Source organism: Phycodurus eques, chromosome 15 (assembly GCF_024500275.1).
Source record: "Phycodurus eques isolate BA_2022a chromosome 15, UOR_Pequ_1.1, whole genome shotgun sequence".
NCBI classification, from domain to species: domain Eukaryota; kingdom Metazoa; phylum Chordata; class Actinopteri; order Syngnathiformes; family Syngnathidae; genus Phycodurus; species Phycodurus eques.
Genome location: NC_084539.1, coordinates 1,234,647 through 1,254,887, shown reverse-complemented (window position 1 = coordinate 1,254,887; position 20,241 = coordinate 1,234,647). Strand labels below are relative to the sequence as shown.

At 44.8% G+C, this 20,241-nt stretch overlaps 1 protein-coding gene across 2 annotated transcripts in view; it reads left to right on the top strand.

The window, feature by feature from the left end:
* The window catches only part of prrc1 (proline-rich coiled-coil 1), a 29,818-nt gene extending 11,236 nt beyond the window's left edge, over positions 1-18,582 (top strand). For both annotated transcript variants that reach the window (XM_061699345.1, XM_061699344.1), the window contains exons 7-9: positions 6,458-6,561; positions 7,711-7,813; positions 17,750-18,582. In XM_061699345.1, coding sequence (XP_061555329.1) covers positions 6,458-6,561; positions 7,711-7,813; positions 17,750-17,959 — 417 coding nt within the window. In that variant the 3' untranslated portion in view covers positions 17,960-18,582. The remainder of the gene's footprint in view (positions 1-6,457; positions 6,562-7,710; positions 7,814-17,749) is intronic.
* The last annotated feature ends 1,659 nt before the right edge of the window (positions 18,583-20,241 follow it).

Here is a 20,241-nt window from a genome sequence, read left to right as displayed (position 1 = left end):
ACACGTGCAGAATGTGGTTTGGCATGGTCTTGCTGAAATACGCAGGGGCGTCCATGAAAAAGACGTTGTTTGGATGGCAGCATATGTTTCTCCAAAACCTGTATGTACCTTTCAGCATTAATGGTGCCTTCATCAGATGTGGAACCCACAGACGGGTTCCGCATAAAGTTGTCATGGGTGTGTGTTCCGGTTGTTGTTTTCCCCCTGTCTCGTACACACCTGCTCCTGAGAACATCTTCACCACATGTGCCTCGTTCACCCTAATTACCCCTTGCATTTAACCATGTGTCTCATTCTTTCTAGCCGCCAGTTCGTTGTACCTTGTCATCGCGTTCTTGTTTCCTCGCCTATTTGCCACACGTTTTTGGAGACTGTTGCCTTTTTTGGATTGTCTGCCTGTGTTACCGACCTCTGCCCGTATATTAAACCTCTCTTTTTGAAACTGTCCATTTGTTTTGGAGTCGTCCATTTTTGGGTCCTATCCTCTGTTCCGTTCATGACAGAACGAACTGGCCATAACATGGACCCAGCAGACTCAGACCCAGTGCGCAAAGCCCTTCAAGCGCAGGGTCAACGCCTCTCGAAGCAGGATGAGCCGCTTGCTGCCCTCCACGTTCATCTAGAGGGACTGTCAGAGCATCAGGGCAGTAGGATGACACTGGTGGCCTTCACAGTTTGATTTGCTAATGAATATGCTTCAGAAGAAGGAACCAGCTGGCACAGCACCCGATGCCGCCACTGTACCACCGTTTCCAGGTGAAGCAGTCACCATGCAGCCACCTGCCACCTGCGCTGCTGTCTGCCCACAGCTCTCTCGACCGGAGAGGCTCTCTCGAGATTCTGTGAATATTAAGCCGTTCATCACTCAGTGCAAACTCCACTTTGAGCTGCAGGCAGCTGCCTTCCCCACCGAGCAGGCAAAATCGCTTTTGTCATTTCCCACCTGACTGGTCGTGCGGACGCGTGGGCAACTGCCGAATGGAGCCGCAATTTCCGCCGTGTGTCATTCGTGGGCTTTTTTCGTAAAGACTATGGAACAAATTTTTCAGTTTTCCGCACCAGATCGTGAGGCAGCTCGCTCCGTTGTCACCTTACAACAAGGCAAGCGCAGGGTGTCAGATTACGCAATTGAGTTTCGCATTCTAGCAGCTGAGAGTCAGTGGACTAATAGGGCACTGCTCGATGCATTTTTTTCAAGTGCTATCCCCCGCCGTCAAGGATCATTTGGTCCCGCTAGACCTGCGGACCGACTTGGACACTCATCGCTTTCGCCGTAAAAATCGACATGAGGCTTTTGCATCACGAGCTGGACGGAGTTCGGCGGAGGGCTGCGTCACCCCGCACTAGGAGGACGAGCCTCGGTGACCAACCAAACCTAGGCAGATCCCCTGTTGCCGTTGACATGTCCATTACAATCTGCACCAATTACGACTCTCTCTCTGTCTGGGATGCTCAGAACTACATCATCTAGCTCCTTCCAGAATTTCTAGCTCCCTCCAGAACATCTAGCTCCTTCCAGAATTTCTCTTTCACCTCTAGGTCACATCCGACCTGTGGGGCACAGCCACTAATCACATTATACATAACACCATTAATTTCAAATTTCAGCCTCATCACTCGATCTGATACTCTTTTCACCTCCAAGACATTCTTAGCCAATTCTTCTTTTAAAATAACCCCGACTCCATTTCTCTTCCCATCTACACCATGGTAAAATAATTTAAACCCTGCCCCTAAACTTCTAGCCTTACTGCCTTTCCACCTGGTCTCCTGGACACAGAGTATATCAACCTTTCTCCTAATCATCATGTCAACCAACTCCCGAGATTTTCCTGTCATCGTCCCAACCTTCAAAGTCCCCACATTCAGCTCTAGGCTCTGTGTTTTCCTCTTCTCTTTCTGCCGAAGAACCCGCTTTCCACCTCTTCTTCTTCTTTGACTTTGACCCACAGTAGCTGAATTTCCAACTGGCACCCCGCAGGTTGACGGCGCCGGTGGCGGACGTTGTTAATCCAGGCCACGACCGATCCGGTATGGAATTCTTTGGATGAACGCTCATATTTGTTTGGCAAGGTTTTAAGCCGGATGCCCTTCCTGACGCAACCCTCTGCATTTATCCAGGCTTGGGACCGGCCTACAGTTTTCACTGACTTGTGCCCCCCATAGGGCTGCATTACATGTTGAATGTGAACGTTTTTGTATATTTGGATGATATTTTGATATTCTCCCCAGATGAGGAGACTCACATCATTCATGTCCACTCTGTGTTGCAGCAGTTACTGCAGAATGAACTTTATGTCAAGGCTGAGAAATGTGAGTTCCACAAGGCGTCCGTTTCTTTTCCGGGGTTCGTGCTGGCTCCAGGTGAAATCAAAATGGACCCTTGCAAAGTTGATGCCGTGACTAATTGGCCCACTCCCACGTCACGCAAAGACGTACAAAGGTTCTTGAGGTTCGCTAATTTCTACAGAGAGTTCATTAGAAATTTCAGTTCTTACCTTGCCACACAGACCTTTCGTATGGAACCCGCTTTGTCAGGCAGCTTTTCAGAAACTTAAATCGAGCTTTACCTCCGCTCCCATCCTCACTTTGCCAGATCTCAAACAGTAGTTTGTGGTAGAAGTTGATGCGTCTGATGCCGCTATAGCAGTGCTCTCCCAGAAATGTTTGGTGGAGTGGACGCACTGGCTAGATGGGGCACATACTCAGTTTTTAGTATGGACAGATCACAAGAACTTGGAATATCTTAAATCTGCTAAGAGATTAAATGCGAGGCAGGTCAGATGTGCTCTATTTTTCACTCAATTCAATTTCACGTTATCCTACCGACCTAGTTCTAAAAATGGTAAGCCAAATGCTTTATCGAGCATTTTCTGCACAGAGAATTCTTTGTCCGACCCTAAAACCATTTTGCCCAAGTCATGTTTTGTTGACATGACTTGGGCAAAATGGTTCACCCTAATTACCCCCTTGCATTTACCCTCGTGTCTCATTCTTTCTCGTCGGCCAGTTCGTTGTACCTTGCCGTCGCGTTCCGGCATTCATTGTTTCCACGTCACAGACTCACAGTAATAATAGACCCTGTTCCGATGATCGACCTCGCCTTTTTGCCTCGCGTTTTTGGAGACTGTTGCCTTTTTTGGATTGGCTGCCTGTGTAGTGACCTCTGCCCGTATATTAATATGATTGTTATATATTCGTTTTGGAGTCGTGCATTTTTGGGTCCTGTCCTCTATTCCGTTCATGACAAAAGTCATATATTGATGCACTGTGGTCCAATCTGATTACAGCAATAATCATACATCATTGACTTATTTTCGAATATGGAATATGAGAAAAGGCTTCATCAAGTGATATTACTCAAACCAGAATCAGAATCATCTTACTGAGCAATAAAAGGTTACCAGTAATGTGGCAATGTCGATATATATATATATATTTTTTGACAATTGTGCAAATTGTGCTCTACCAATTTAGAGCAGTTGGAAATGAATAATAGAACAATAGTCTGGTGCAGTGACCATTGTGCAAGTGGCACAGAGACTACAAGAAATTTATGCAGTTCAAAGTAACTCGTGCAATAATCTGGAACAACGTCAATTGTGCAAATGGTGCAGATTCTTCTCATGCACGAGTGGCCAGTATACCAACAGATATGCAAGTAGTGCAAAGTGGCGAGATCACTACAGTGAGTGCACAAATAATGTGCAATCGGCCCGACAGACATGCGACCACAATCCATCCATCCATTTTCTGAGCCGCTTCTCCCCACTAGGGTCGCGGGCGTGCTGGAGCCTATCCCAGCTATCATCGGGCAGGAGGCGGGGTACACCCTGAACTGGTTGCCAGCCAATCGCAGGTCACATACAAACAAACAACCATTCGCACTCACAGTCACACCTACGGGCAATTGAGAGTTGTCAATTAACCTACCAAGCATGTTTTTGGGATGTGGGAGGAAACCGGAGTGCCCGGAGAAAACCCACGCAGGCACGGGAAGAACATGCAAACTCCACACAGGCGGGTCCGGAGATTGAACCCCGCTCCTCAGAACTGTGAGGCAGACGCTCTAACCAGTCGGCCACCGTGCTGCCGTGACCACAATCTCAAGACAAAATTGGTAGCATGTTACAATGGAATTGTAAGTTAACTATTAATGGCAAGAGGGAAGAAGCTGTTGGAATGTCTGCTCGTTCTAGTTGCATTGTTCAATAGCGCCTACCTGGGAGGGAAGGAGCTGGAAGAGGTAGAGACCAGGATGTGGAGGGTCCAAGAGGATTTTGCATGCACTTGTCTTAGTTCTGACAGCGTGCAAGTCCTCAACGGTAGAGAGGGGGCTACCGACAATCTTTTCTGCAGTTTTGATTGTCCGTTGCAGTGGGAGTTTGTCGTTTTTTGTGGCAGCACCAAAGCAGACTGTGATTATGAACACAGGACTGATTCGATGGCTGCTGTGTAGAAATGCCTCAACGGCTCCTGTGTCAGGCCGTGACGCTTCCTCAGGAGCCGAAAGAAGTATATCCTCTGCTGGGCCTTTTTGAGGATGGAATTGATGTTGGTCTCCCACTTCAGGTCCTGAGAGACTAATTTCCAGAAACTAGAAGGTCTCGACGTTCAAACAGAGAACAATAATCAGCAACAGTAGGTATGAGGAAAAACTGACACATTTATTATTAACCAATGGGTGAAATAAAGTAACTGCTGTGCACGTCTTGACCTCTGAGGGGCACTGTGATACACACAATTAGAATCAGAATCATCATAAAACAATTTTTATAGTTTCCCCGATTTAATTTTTAGGATCATCAAGTAAATGTAACGATCAGACAAATATAACCCAAGTGAAATTAAAATGCTGTTTTCATGGATTTAATTTATTAAGGGGGGAAAAAACTATTCAAAGTTACCTGACCCTGTGTGAAATTGGAATGGCCGCCTAACCCTCATAACTGGCTGGGCCATCCTCTGCAGCAACAACTGAAATCAAGCATTTTTCTCTCACTGCAAAATGAGTCGTTTACATCACTGTGGAGAAATGTTGGCGCACTCTTCCTTGCAGAATGTTTGAATTCAGCAAAAATTGAGGGTTTTCGAACATGAACGACCTTTATCAAGTCATGCCACTGCATTTCAATTGGCTTCAACTTGGAGTTTGACAAGGCCACTCCAAAACTTTCATTTTTATTTTTTTTTAAAGCCATTTAGAAGTTGACTTGCTGGTGTGTTTTGGATCGTTATCTTGCTGCAGAACCCAAGTTTGCTTCGGCTTGAGGTCACAAAGTGATGGCTGAACATTCTCCTTCAGGATTTTCTGTTAAAGAGCAGAATTCATGGTTCCCTCCAGTCACAGCAAGTTATCCAAGTCCTAAAGACCATCAACCCAACCCAAGACCATCACACTACCACCACCATGTTTGACTGTTGGTATGATGTTCTTTTACTTAAATGCTGTGTTACATTTACACCAGATGTAACGAGACACACACCTTCCAAAAAGCTGAACTTTTATCTCGTCAGTCCATATCATATTCTCCCAAAAGTCTTGGGAATCATTCAGATGTTTTTTTGCAAAAGTGAGACCAGCCTTTGTTCTTTTTGATCAACAGTGGTTTTCGCCTTGGAACTCTGCCTTGGATGCCATTTTTGCCTAGTGTCTTCCTTATTGTTGTGTCGAGCACTGACCATTAAGTGAGGAAATGGAGGCTTGCAGTTCTTGAGAAATTGTCCTGAGTTCCTTTGTGAGCTCCTGGATGAGTCGTTGCTGTTCTCTTGGGGTAATCTCTGTAGGCCGGCCACTCCAGGGAAGGTTCACCACTGTTCTGTGTTCTTGTGAGGAAAACGGCTCTCCCTATGGTTCGCTGGACTCCTCAAGCTTTAGAAATGGCTTTTGTAACCCTTTCCAGACTGATAGATGTGAATTACTTTATTTCTCAAATGTTCTGGAATTTCTTTGGATTGTGTCATTTTGTTGCATCTTTTTTAGATCTTTTTTCTGACTTGATTTTGTCGGCACAGATTCTGTTTTAGTGATTTCTTGATTGAACAGGTCTGGAGGTAATCAGGCTTGGGTGTGATCAGTGAAAATGATGAAAATTGTGGTTAGTCACAATTAATTCATAATTTAACAAGGGGGTAATTACTTTTTGACACAGGGTCAGGTAACTGAATTTTTTTTTTTTCTTAATGAAGTCATTTTAAAACAGCATTTTTAGGTCATTTGGGTTATGTTTGTCGATTTGCATTTGTTTGATAAACAAAGTGGGCAAACTGCAAAAATGTAAGAATTTGACAAGGGGGCCAATACTTTCTCATGGCACTGTAAAGGAATTGACCACACTGTCCCAATACTTTGAGAGGAGTGGAAATCCAGACATGGTTAGCACTGTTGCCTAATAGCAAGAAGGTTCCAAATCTGGGACCATGTCAATGATCTTCCTGTGTTTCTCGTGTTGTGCAGGGGGCTCAGGAGCGCATTGATAGTTTGAGAAGAGCGGGTGTGATTCACGAGAAGCAGCCAGTGGTCTCAATGGAAAAATTTATCGCTGAGCTTTTCCCAGACAAGTAAGTCTCTCTTCTCTGAAGATATTTGTTGACAACCAGTCACACTCTCTGCCCAATTGTGTTGACACTCGACATTTTCACGAAAGGGGTTCAGTTAGCATTTTAACACCATAAACCTCGGCCAGAAAGAGTTCAAGGCCACCTCCTTGTTACTGTTATTATTATTAAATTTCCATCTGGTTTTTTTTCCAAGTGGAACATTTCTAAGCAGGATACACTTTGTCAGGCCTGCTTCTAATAGCTTTGTTGAATGTTGACTTTCAGTCAAGCCACTCATTAATGATGCTCCCTGATGAAATACATATGAGGAACTGATATCCTGGTGGAACCTCATTGGATTTACTTTATCTTTTTATTGGTGCAGTAATCCACAGCAAATAATTTACGCCCCCTAAAAGTGTTTATAAATTGCTTTTATCAATAATTTAAACTGTAGCTATACCACAAACGATGGTTCCAAAGACCAGTGTCATGTCAAAGTTTCCAAACCATAGTGGCCTCCTCATCTTCAGTGACAGGGGGTGGAATCAACATTGTCCCAGGTTGGCTCCTCCTCACGCCCATCGTAGTCCAAGGCCTCTTTGGCCACCTGAGTCCAACTGAAAGGCACCTTGGAGGAGTTGACAGGGCCGGCGATGAAGCTGTCGCCGTGAATGAAGCGGCGGTAGAAGTTGGCCAAACCCTAGGAACTGTTGCAGCTGCTTGTGGGAGTCCGGAACAGCCAGGAGGTGACTGCTGATACTTTGCCGGCGGCCATCTGCATGCTTCACTGTGCCACAATGTACCCCAAGAAAGAGAGAGAGAAACCATAGAAGTCACACAAAGTAAGCAAGAGAGACTAAAATAGTGGCTGAATTCTGATCTGAAGCACCTTAGCGCCGCTGTGAGTGCAGTGGCTAATGAGGTGCGCGGTGGAGAGGTGAATGGAAAAAAAATTGAGCACAAGTAAAACGAGCTGGATTGTGACCAAATTTATATCAATATCATGTCGCTCATATCTCTGATATGAGTAATGTTTTTTAGAGAATGTCTCCTAATAAAATGATTTATTGATAATTTATTTTAGCAGTCCTCTAAATACGAAGAACACTACAGTTTATTTTGATGTACACAAATTTCATAACCTGAAAATATTGGTTTTGTCTTCAGGTGGTTTGACATAGGCTGTTTGATCTTGGAGGACCCTGGTCTTAATGCCCGAGTGGAGGTCTTCACCCAGGCAACCCCACTGGCTCTCGAACATGTCCAGCAGGTACACGAGTAATTATCTCAAGGCCGAACCGCAACGATCCAAAGTGAATGACGAATGTCATTATTTAGGAAAAGAGGATAAGTGCTACAGAAAGTGAATGAGTGGATAGTTAGTTAGGATTGACTGTTCAAGATTGAACTCCCTTGTATTTCAGATTGTGGCATCTACATGTAGATCTTTGAATGTGTACGCGTTTTTACTGTAGACGCTTTCAAATTCATTGAGCTCTTGCTTTACCATTCTGAACAGGAATGAGGAATTTCAACTTTTGTTAGCCACAATTTGAACCATCTCCTCATTTAGGAATTAATCAAGCATTATATTCAACATGAAACCTTTTTTTGTTCAAGAATGCAAGCAATGCTGTTGTTGTTGTTTTAAGAAATGTCCTTTAATATATTATCCTTCATTTTTTTTTGTAAAACAGTGCATTTGAAAATGCATGTATGAAAATAATTAACCATGAGAGAAACAAAAAATATATATTTTAGGTAATTACTAAAGCTGTTACTTTCAGCCAGCTGTGGCATAAACCTTACACGGAGTGGTTTAATACAGTTGTAGAGTGTATTGGCGTTTGGATAAAATGTAATTTATTTAAGAAATACATTCGTCGAAGGTGAACGCCTGTGTTCACTTCCGGATTGGTCCGATTTAAGTTTTTAACGTCACAATCAAACTATCTGTCTTGTAAAGGGCACCACGTCTCTTTTTTTGTGCGTGTAGAATTTGGGGAAAAGTGACAAAAAACCTTTTATCAGTCTCATAATCTGAAGGTTGCTACAGTAATGAAATACTAGTTCTCGATCACCGAGGTTTTTGTCGAATCCAAACACACAAATGATACAGGTAGTGGATTTTTATAGAAAAGTTTATGAAATCTAACAGGGGAAACAATACAGATGGGTCTAACTACAGAACAAAGGACAGACAAACATTGGCAAAGGAGGCTGAATTTGTGATGTGAGGGTGGAATGAGCATTCGTGATGACAAGGCATAGAGCTGGGAATTCCTGTTACTGTTAATTTAAACCCAAATATGCACCAATCTGGACTTTAGTAGACCGCACGTTGGACTTCCATTGCGTGGAACGCAATTTAGGCAGGCTCGTCGATCTCCCGGATGCTTGGCCGGTCCGGTCGAGGACAGGTGGTTTGATGGAAAGGAGCAAAGGACGAAGAAGCTTCAGCCTTTTATGCACAAAGGAGAGAAAGGGAGTGCCCACAAACCTCCTCCACCCCCACGACCAAAAGGGAGATAGACCGTGCCTCTTAATCATAGTTATGAAAGAAGTAGTACTATTTGTGGTTTTAATCCCATGGGAATAAAAGATTAATTATTGGATCTAAGATAAGGAAACCGGTTTCCAGCTTTGCATTGTCACCCACACCCTGTTTAAACCATGTAATGAGTGTTTCAATTTCATGTGGGTGCTGAGAGCATTTAGTATTTGCAATGTGGCATTTGTGTTGTGTGGGGTGAAACGTCTCATCCGGTTCAGTGGACAAACAGATTTGACATCAGGCATTCAAATTTGAAGAAATACAATCACTAATGACATTGATGTGGTGGTAGACACTGGGAGCAGTCATGCAAGGTTCTTAAAATATTAAAGCAGAAACATTCTGTGAGAACATGTTGCAGTATCGCTCAGTCATATAGTGCAGTAACTCTACACTGCCTGCGTGTGTCGCTGGGCTCCATCAATAATCCCAGACCAGAAAAGCCAAATCGTCTTTGGTTCATCATCTGGAACCACTTTGCACAGCAGGTTGCTCATCGTCTTGGTCCTCAGTCAGTGTGCAGAAAAAGGTCTTTGTTGGTGAAACCCTTCAGACTCGCTGGGGGGTGAGTGTTAATTAAGTTTGCGTCCGAGTGATAAACCAGGTATCCTGTGTCTCTCATTTGATAGAATTCTTCAGACTGGCTGGTAATTAATTTAGCGTCCGGGTGAGATAAATTAGGCATCCTTGTGGCTGTCTGTCATGGCGTGGCGGCTGAGGCAGGTATGCAGGGCAGTCAGAGATTGGGGGATCCTGGGTACCATTTGTTCTGGCAAGGCATACTCGCTACATAACCCCACTTCGGTGACATCTCTTAGGAAGATGGCACAGGTTGGCAGGAATACACAACAATGCAGTTACCAAAGTACAACATTTGTGTGTGTGTGTGTGTGTGTGTGTGTGTGTGTGTGTGTGCGTGCGTGTGTCTGTGTGCGTATTGGGATGGCAGTGAGAACAGTAATTCGGGGCAGGGGAGAAGCTACCACTCAGGGTAAACATTAACTAGGTGTAGAGTTCTCAGTAAAAATAAAAAAACAAAAGGAGAAACTCAACATGGCTCTACAGAAGAGAAAGAAGAGGAAGTTCGCTTCAACTTAGCACACAGGGGACATAACAGTCAGGTGTAAAACCAAATTCATCAATCTAGGAGAGGGACGGTGCTAATTAGAGGTTCTAATCTTGATGACAGAATGGAATCCTAGTCTAGATTTAAAAAGAGAGTAGAGACGTCCGGTTCGGGTTCAGTTGTTCTTTTCCGACAGAAGATTTTGGGCCACACACTTGAGCTCTGACGCAGAAGACCCTGCAAGTTCTGAGTCTTTCAATAGAGCAGGTAGGTGATAACGAAAGTCATCCAGTAACCGAGACCGACCAAGGCGATCAAGATGTTATCTGCTGCAGACCAGTAGTGCATGAGTGGGAGCTCGGGTATTTTAGAGTCTGTGCTAATGGCGTGTAGAGTGTTGTCTATGTGGATGATGTCAATCGTTTGAGTGCCTTCAAATTGAATTTAGTTGAGCGTTTCAGGATCAACTTCAAGTTTGTATTGTCCGAAAAAGTTGGAAATGTCGATTTTACGGTCATAATTGTCAGCTGGCAGATGGTAAAGATGGACGTCCTCAATATGGAAAATGGCATCTTTTGGGACGTTGAGCCACATGGTTTGACTTGGCAGGGCGAGTCTTGTTATGGTTTCGTGGTGGTCGTGACATAGTGCTCACTTAGGGCTGGTGTCTTCACTAGCCATTTGGTACCAACAATTTCTGCGTGAGTAGTAGTAACCTGGTAGCGAGGTATAGCTTCTGCTCTACACCATGACCCATCCTTCAAGGGCTTCAGGCCACAAATCCCATTCACTTCATCTCGGATGAACGGCTTACTGAGACACAAGTAATGGATGTCTTTTGTGAGGATGCACCTCCAAATTTGGCGCCAGATACAAATAAGGATTACGATCATAATAAGCGACCACCGTGGGAGTATTGACTCGGACGTGAGTGTCGCCCTGCCAGGTGCTAACAATAATTACGTCTTTTAAGCGATATATGTTTCGCGGGTTACTGGGAGAGTAACGAGAAAGGCTATTTCTCTGAACTCCTGGTTGACATACAAGATAGTGGAACTCCCGAGAGAAAAAGTCAAGTGGTTTTGGACAGGACTGATAGAGCTAGAGCTTTAGCGAGGATACTTTCGACTAGGGTAAGGGGTACCACGTATGGAGGGATTCTACCCATTGCTAAATTGTCTATGGATGAAAAGATTTCACGGAGCATGTCATTCATCAATGTGGTAACAATCAGTGTGTGAGCGTAAGCCGTTTGGACCACTGACATCAGTTTACTTATGCTCTGTCTAGTTTGGTTCAGGATGACACTGTGAGGACTAAAATCGTGCCTTTGAGTGTTTCCGCTAAGGACTGGAGGTTATCAGCTTGTTTATTCATGCTGCGTTGGGTGTTGGGAATTTCGGCTTGAAGTTTCCCAATCTGTTTCTTAACAGTGTTTAAGATAATTGCTTTGACCGTGGAGGTTCCTGTGCTGAACAAGGTGCCGAGGGATGCAGCAGCCATGAGCAGGCCCCCTACGAAACGTTTTGATCATCTGTGGATCCCGCTGAGGTGGGCCTCAGTGACGACAACGTTCTCTAATTGTTGGAGCATGTGTAGTATCGGAGGGGGCATGGCTGACAGCGTTGTTGGACCAAGTGGCTCCGGTGAAGCTGGTTTCGGTGGACATCCCGATGTTTCAAGTACACTTCTCGCGGTTCGAGGCAGACAAACACTTTTTGGGTGTGGGTTTGACAGTTGGTGATAAGCAGCCCTAGTTGAGACGGGGCCAGGACAAATAATTTCAGGTCGTGCAGTAACGGTAAGGAGGTACAGCGCGAGGCTAAGCAGCCGGATCATTTTCCTGGTACTGAAATGAGAACAGGCAGGTGACTTTACGAGCTTGGGGTCAATTTAATGGCGTGGCTCAGAATTTTCATGCCCTTGGGGTTGAAAACGTCCGAGGAGCACCAGCACTGAGTCCGACCCAGAGTCCAGCCCTTGATTAGGTTTGGTGTTGTAAACATAGGTTGCGTCAAACTATAATTCCTGTGGGATTCCGCTGGTCCCTTATCGTTGGGACCGACCTCCGGTCGGGGCTCCGGTGAGGGTCTTTTTATTTGATTTCGATAAACACACTTCCAAAGCGCGCCTTTGCGGCCTTGTTTGATTTTAATTTGGTAAGCGACGGCCGAGAGTTTGTTTACAATCTCGTGTGATCCCACCTCGTGGGGATGGAAGGTCACGGGCATTCAATGTTGGTTTTCAGCCTTGCCGCTTACATTCAGTGATTTCCCCAGATTCTCTGAACCTTTTGATGATATTATGGACAATCGATGATGAAATCCCTAAATTCCTTGCATTTGTATGTTGAGGAACATTGTCCTTAAACCGTTTGACTATTTCTCACGCACTTGTTCACAAAGAGGTGAACCTCGCCCCATCTTTGCTTGTGAATGACTGAGCAAATCAGGGAAGCTCCTTTTCTACCCAATCATGGCCCCCACCTGTTCCCAATTAGCCTGTTCACCTGTGGGATGTTCCAAACAGGTGTTTGATGAGCATTCCTCAACTTTCTTAGTCTTTTTTTGCCACCTGTCCCAGCTTTTTTGCAACGCCTTGCTGCCATAAATTTTTATTTAATGATTATTTGCTAAAAATAATAAAGTTTATCAGTTTGAACATGAAATATCTTGTCTTTGTAGTTTATTCAATTAAATATAGGTTGAACATGATTTGCAAATCATTGTATTCTGTTTTTATTTATGTTTAACACAACGTCCCAACTACATTGGAATTGGGTTTGTCGTTTGCATTGAGGGAAGGAGCTGGAAGAGCTGGTGACCAGGATGTGCAGGGTCCAAGAGTATATTTGGAGATTCAATTGGAGACACGTAGCCCAGATAGTTAGTCTATCATCATGGGGCCAATTGTCCAGTGGAGCATATTTAAGATGTTTACTTCGGTGTAAATCACTGAAAATGCGCGGATAGTTAGTGTGCAGCGTTGCCGTTGGAGGTCACGGCCACTGGCTTGTAGCAATGTCAGAAGCTGATTGAATACAGCGCGGGACATAACAGAGATGTCTGCCGCGGAGTCAGTCAGAGCTTCGCGGGCAAGTTCATACTTGAGTGTAACGTTTAAATAGAATTTCCGAGAAGTACCTCTAGCGGTTAGTTTGCCCAAAAGCTGACTGAATGACAGAACGTTATTCAGTTGCGTAACGTCATGCGAGTCAGGGGCCTCGCCTGGGTGTAGTCGGACAATTAGGACGGCACGAGAGGGGTCTAGGGATTGGTCGTCACAAAGTGGTCCACTAAGGTTATGGCGAAGTGACATCATTTTGGGGTCCTCCAGGGTCACAGAGGGATTGGACAGTTCGTTAAGAGAACAAAGGAGGTTCCCCGATTGACTGCTGCGTCCTCTGTGCTCAGTCCGACCCAGTCAGGCCTAGTCATAATGATGGGTCCCATTTGTCTTTGGACTGGCTGCAGAGCACCTCAAGTAATTCTAGGGAGCTGTTAGTTTGGGAGCCCTTTTGCCGGTCATCACTAGTTGTTTTCGGGTCTCTGTTAGACAGCTCAAATTCAGGCTGGTCATTGCGTGTACCCTGTTTCGACACGGTGTTTTGGCGCAAATTACTTACGGTTATTCCAGGATTTTGATTTATCATCGGATTGGCGTGGTTGGTTACGAGGACCATTAATATACATGGGCCGAGATTGGTTGTTTGGATTAAACGACTTCTTAGGTTCTTTAGAACTTTGTCTGTCAGTCGCACGTAGCTCCCTCTAATTCCGTCTGCGGTGGTTCGTTTGTGAAAAAGACGCCCCAGTCTTGTGCTTTGGAAGGAGGGTGTTTTTGTTTAGCTAAACCTTTTGCGGCAAGTTCACTGGACAGTGTACGTGGGCACGCGGGCACGCTGCCACGCCTAGCTGGTGGCTGGTGTTTGGATGTAGGTTTTCCACAAACAGTGTTTTGAAATTTTGTCTTTGTACTTTATAAAAACAGAATAATAAAATAAATAGAATGTGAAGCATTAAACAATTTATGCCTCATGATCTAATGTTTCATTCATCTGTGTGCTGCGCCTTTTGTTGTGCCTGCCTTTGCCACCGGGAGGCACTATTGTACAGTGCAGTCAAGCAGACAAACAAAGAATAGACTTCTTCTTCTGCTGTTCTACCACTTGTCACTTTTTGTCAAGGATGAAGAATATATGCTTGTGACCAATGTTATATTATCTGTCTAAAATGTGTTTTTCCACCTTATGTGTTCAAATATGTGTTTCTTAAAGGGTTCTGAAGCCGCAACTGTCGATGCAATCTGTTAGCATGTTAATGACATTTTCCGTTAATTTGGTCGTTGTTTGTTGGCATTAAGCTAGTGGACTTTGTTTATTTTTTTAATCAACTTGTCCTGTTCAGCTGCATGGCCTTACAGAATGGTGTATCTGTATGTCTTTGTGCTGGAACAGTTTTGCTGTGCAACAGGGGAGTTTGAAACACTCCCTCTGTTTATTTTTAAATGTTTTATTATTCTGATGTTTACTGAAAATGCAGCCGGACAGAAAAGGATTTTAGGAGGGGACAAACAGAGGGACAGAGGGACTAGTGGTTAAAACCACAGCAGAACAATAGGGAGACAGTCTTCATATTTGAACAAGTAACTTCATCCATCCATTTTCTGAGCCGCTTCCCCTACTAGGGTCGCGGGCGTGCTGGAGCCTATCCCAGCTATCATCGGGCAGGAGGCGGGGTACACCCTCAACTGGTTGCCAGTCAATCGCAGGGCACATACAAACAAACAACCATTCGCACTCACATTCAAACCTACGGGCAATTTAGAGTTGTCAATTAATGCATGTTTTTTGGGATGTGGGAGGAAACCGGAGTGCCCGGAGAAAACCCACGCAGGCACGGGGAGAACATGCAAACTCCACACAGGTGGAGCCGGGGATTGAACCCCGGTCATTGGCTTTCAGCATTAATGGTGGTGGGGGGGGGGGCACTGATACACGGGGTATGGCCAATGACTGCTTGTCGGGCAGTCATAGTAACAGGGGGGGAGGCGGGTCTCACTTATTTGCATGGCGGTGCTCCAGAGGCTGGGCCCCCCGGGCTGGATCTCTGCTTGGTGTTGGGACTGACCTCTCATGGCCCGGAGCTGCTCCTTGCCCCCCCCCCCCCCCCCCCTCTTATCGTTCCCTTGTCGGGTTACCCTATCCGCCTCCTTTCCAACAAACAAGGAACACTCTGTGTGGGGCGGTTGGTTAGCTGGGGGGGTGGCGTTGGGTCCCTGCGGCCCCCGCTGGGTGGCCGGTTGTCGGGGCGCCTCGGTGGGGCTGGCGGACCTCCCTGGGTACCTCGGTGTGGGACGTGTCCCGTCCGCCGGGCTGCTCTTGGGTGGACCCCTGGGCCTGATCCTGCCCCTCGATTGATTGGGTGGGGTCCTCAGCCGCTGCGGTGCGGCCGAAGCAGTTGCAGGACACTTCTGTCAGTCTTTGTGCATGTAAAATTCACATCAATTCACTTGCATGTATCCGCAGGCACACACCCCTAGGACTCTTTCACTGGGTCTGGGGTCACGCACTTACTGCAACAAATAACTCATGAATATTCAAATCGCTTGTGTATCCCCTCACTTATACTCTCTTCCTGTACACTTTTATAATTTACATAATTAATGCCACCACACTTGCGTTGTACAGCCGGGTTCACGACCCTGGTCCTGCATGCTTCTTCTCCTGTCCTTGTCCTGTTCTATCTTGTCCTGTCCTTCCCTCACAGGGTGTAGCACTATAGCACAGCACTCATATTTACATTTCATTGTTGTAGATGATGTCATGATTTACTTCTCTCATCCTGTTTACAATTAGTAGCTTTGTCTTTTGTCTTTGTTTCTTTCTCCCTTCTAGAAACCTTATTCTGTTCGACTGATCAAGTCTGATTCTCTATGAACCTCAATTATAATACCACAGCGGAAGCTTAAAAACTCCACTGTGACACAGTTACACTGTTTTGGCATAAAAGGGATACAGATTTTCCATTCTGCTTGGCCTAACAGCCGAACAGGCCAAAACATAAAGAGAGAAATAAAATCCATCCATCCATTTTCTATCGCTTATCCGAGGTCAGGTTGCGGGGGCAGTAGTTAGCAGGGACGCCCAGACTATGGTATGTGGCAAACATTTTGAATATTGAAGGAAAGTCCATTTATTTCAATAACTTGGTTAAAAGTAAAACTTGTTTTCTTTGCACCACACACACAGTGCAATATTTCAAGCATTTATTTGTTTCAAGTTTGAATGATTATGGGAAAAGACCAAAAAATAAACAAATCCAGTATTTCAGAAAATTTGAATATTTAATGTGACCAACAAAAAAGGATCTTCAACACAGAAATACTGTCCTTCTGAAAAGTGTATTAAAGTAATATACCCTCAGTCCATTGTTGGATTGTTGCATGACAGCATCAAGGCGACGTGGCATGGAGGTGATCAGCCATTGGCACAGTTCAGGTGTTATTGTAGCCCAAGTTTCTTTGATATTGGCCTTCAGATCGTCTGCATTTTGGGGTTTCTCTTCCCTTATCTTTCTCTTGACAATCCCCCGTACATTTTCAATGGGGTTCAAGTCAGGCGAGTTCGCTGGCCAATCAAGTACTGTTATTCCATGGCTATTAAACCAGGTATTGGTAGTTTTGGCTTTGCGGGCCGCTGCCAAATCCTGCTGGAAAATAAAATCAGTCTCCAAAAAGCTCACCAGCAGCGGGAAGCATGAAGTGCTCTAAAATGGTCGACAGCTGTGTTGACTGCGGACTTGATAAAAGGCAATGGACCCACGCCTGCAAATGACATGGCTCCCCAAATAATTACTAACTGTGGAAACTTCACACTGGACTTTAAGCAGCTTGACTTTTGTGCTTCTCCAGTTTTCCTCCAGACTCGTTGTGACCTTGATTTCCAAATGAAATGCAAAATGTGCTTTCATCTGAAAAGAGTTCTTGGGACCACTGGACAACAGACCAGTACTTTTTCTCCTTAGCCCAAGCACAGATGCTTCTGACATTGTTTTTGGTTCAGGAGTGCCTTGACACATGGAATTCTTCTTTTGCAATTTTTCCTTTTGAGGGTGTCAATTTTTCCTTGTGAGGGTGTCAATCATGGTTTTCTGCACAACGGACGAGTCCGTAGTCTTCGCCATGATTCTGAAGCTGACTAAGCCAGGCTGAGATCATTTAAAGGCCGAGGAAAACCTCTGCAGGGGTTTTGTGATATTTAGCTGACAACATTGGGACACAGGGAGCCCACAATGTTGCACTTTGTCATGATGTTCTTATTTTGTGATACACTGGATTTGTTTTGTTTTTCTTCTTTCTGCCATAATCATCCAAATTGAAACAAATAAAGGCTTGAAATATTTCACTTTGTGTGTGGTGAACTAATATACATGTCTAATATAATTCCTCGAAGTCAATGTGTGATTACTGGTATTTTTCTGAGCAAGGCAGTTTTTCCAATTCAACAATAACCAACATCACATGATTCTGCAGTTTGGCCCACAATGTTTAAACTTCTGTCAAATGGGTTTGTCATTTGTATACAGGCTCAGTCCCTGACCCCTCCGGACTACAGCCTCCGATGGTCCGGTCTTATGGTTACAGTCGGGGAAGTCCTGGAGCGCAGCCTGCCAAACATCAATAGAACAGAATGGCTTCAGGCTATGACGGGGATGACACAACGGCAGATGATCTATAATGCCGCCAAAGCATTGGCTGGAATCTACAAACGGAGGCTGCCGCCCAGGATTGCGTGAGGCTCTGCTGAATTTTGTGCCCGTGAGCATTTGGAGACATTTGGAAGGAGTAGCAAAGAAAACTGAGATCACTCGCAGCGCCATGTTTTTCCTCACTGAGCAAAGCCAGATGGTAATGTTAATTGACATTCCAACTCAGCAACGGGGGTTTTATTTTTGCATATCGCTTTCAAAATAAAGCCATTTTAGAAGTCATCATCTGCTCATGCTTTGTGACATTATCTATTGTGATTTATGTAAATGACGGGAAGCCTTTCACATTCAGTCCCAACAAAATTCATAACACATAGAGCACTGAAGCCATTAAGCCAAGAGTTACAAGAACTCTATTGCCTTTTTTCACACAATATGATGGGTAATCATCTCTGCCATATGTAAGAATTAATTACATACAACCAAGAGGGTGCCTGGGGGTCCAGTTTAGGTTTCCACTCACATCTGGGTGAGAGATTTTAAAGGAGACATCGGGAAAATTTTTTTATATATTTATTAATTGCTTGTTTACAAATCATTGGGTTTCTGGAGTTCCTCCCCACCTGTCAAAAAAATAAAATGCTTTTAAGTTGTGAAAAAAAAATGCATGTGTCTGTTTATAAGTGGGGATTTGCTTCCCCCCCCCCCCCATGTGTTCCTCTTGAGTAATACAGGGCTTGTGACTTTTACTCTGGCGTGCTGGTGCCAAAACCTGTGTTTACATTGCTTACAACGTGTGTCTTTAAAGGCCCTCTAAACTGAAAATGAAAATGTCTTCTAGATTTGTAACAACCCAAAAGTGTTGGTAACATGCCTGCCAAATTTGAATGAATAAAAAAAAAAAAAAAAAAATCACCCAAGGACACAGTGCTGTGAAAAAGTAATTACCCCTTTCTCGTAACTATTTTTTAAAAATGTTCGCCTCCCTCCTGTTACCCCACTTCAATGTTTAAGATCATCAAACAAATGGAAATCGAATTGAATTGAATGTTGTTATAAGAAAAGGTGATGTAACACAGTGGTAAACATGACCCTGTGCCAGCTTTTTTGGAACGCGTTGCAGCCATAAAATTCTAAGTTCATGATTATTGGCTAAAAACAATGCAGTTTATCAGTTTGAACATTAAATATCTTGATATTACCTTTTATCAATCTCGTAAACTGAAGGTTGCTACGCTTTATGAAATTCTGAGTTCTCGATGACAGAGGCTTACTTCAACTCAGAACACACAAAATACAACCGAGTGGAATTTTATAGTCTATTTAATGACATCTACAAGGGACCTCGAGGGAAACACACAAAGGGGGTCTAACTAACGAAAGAAAATAACACTAATAATGATTAAAAAGAAGGAAAATAGGCGCATGAAAAGGGAACTATAACATCGTGTATTGGACTAAAGTCCGTGTGTCGCTCTTACTGAGCCGTGTGGCCGAATAGAGAAAGGGGAAAAGGGGGGAGGGGTGGCCCACGGCCAGCCCGGCTGACGAGCTGCCAGCAAGACGAGGAGAGAGACAAAAAACACGAGAGTCAAAAACGCGAGCGCCAGGGTTAAGTACTCCAGGGGCGTGTCGAAGGGGGACGGAGAAGACCACACCCTTCAGCTTGAATCTCGTCTACAAAGTTTGATAAAATGGCTTTACAATCATATATTAATATACAATAAGCTCAACTTGGTACTCTCACACGCAAGCACACGGAATGTTTATACTTTCGTTTTGGCAAATCAACTGCCTGTAGTTCCTCTCGACACCAGCGGGTGTCGCCTTGTCCCGGCAATCGTTCCTTTTCACAGACAAGGCGGTTCGGTGGGAACATCTGGCCTTTGATGCTTGGGCAGTCTCACAGCAGGGCCGCTTGGAAGAATGCAGTTCGTCCTGTGTCATCTTCGTTTGCGGGGAGCACGTCCGCTGCACAGTCTACCAGTCAGGTGTGGCGTAGACGACATCCGCTGTGACTGGGCACTGGACTGATGTCCCGCGTAGTCAGCCTCAAAGTTCTGTAGCCAAGGTGGTGGGTGTATCTGGCGTCTCGGCCTCACATCAAGATGTCTGTCATTCTCAGGCTCCATCCTGAATACCGCATCCGGCTCGAAGGACCAATGTTGGGGAGGAGGCTATTTGACGAGATCGTGACGTAGTTCTCAACATGTCCATGGCAGAGCAGCTGGCGCGTTTTCAAGAGCGTAAACGATGACGTCACTGCACCTTTTACGTCAAGACGGAGCCAAGCCCGGCACCGTTCCGGTTCACGCGACGAAAATTGACTTCTGATCGGTTTGGCAAAACGAATCAGGCGCCCCTGCGAA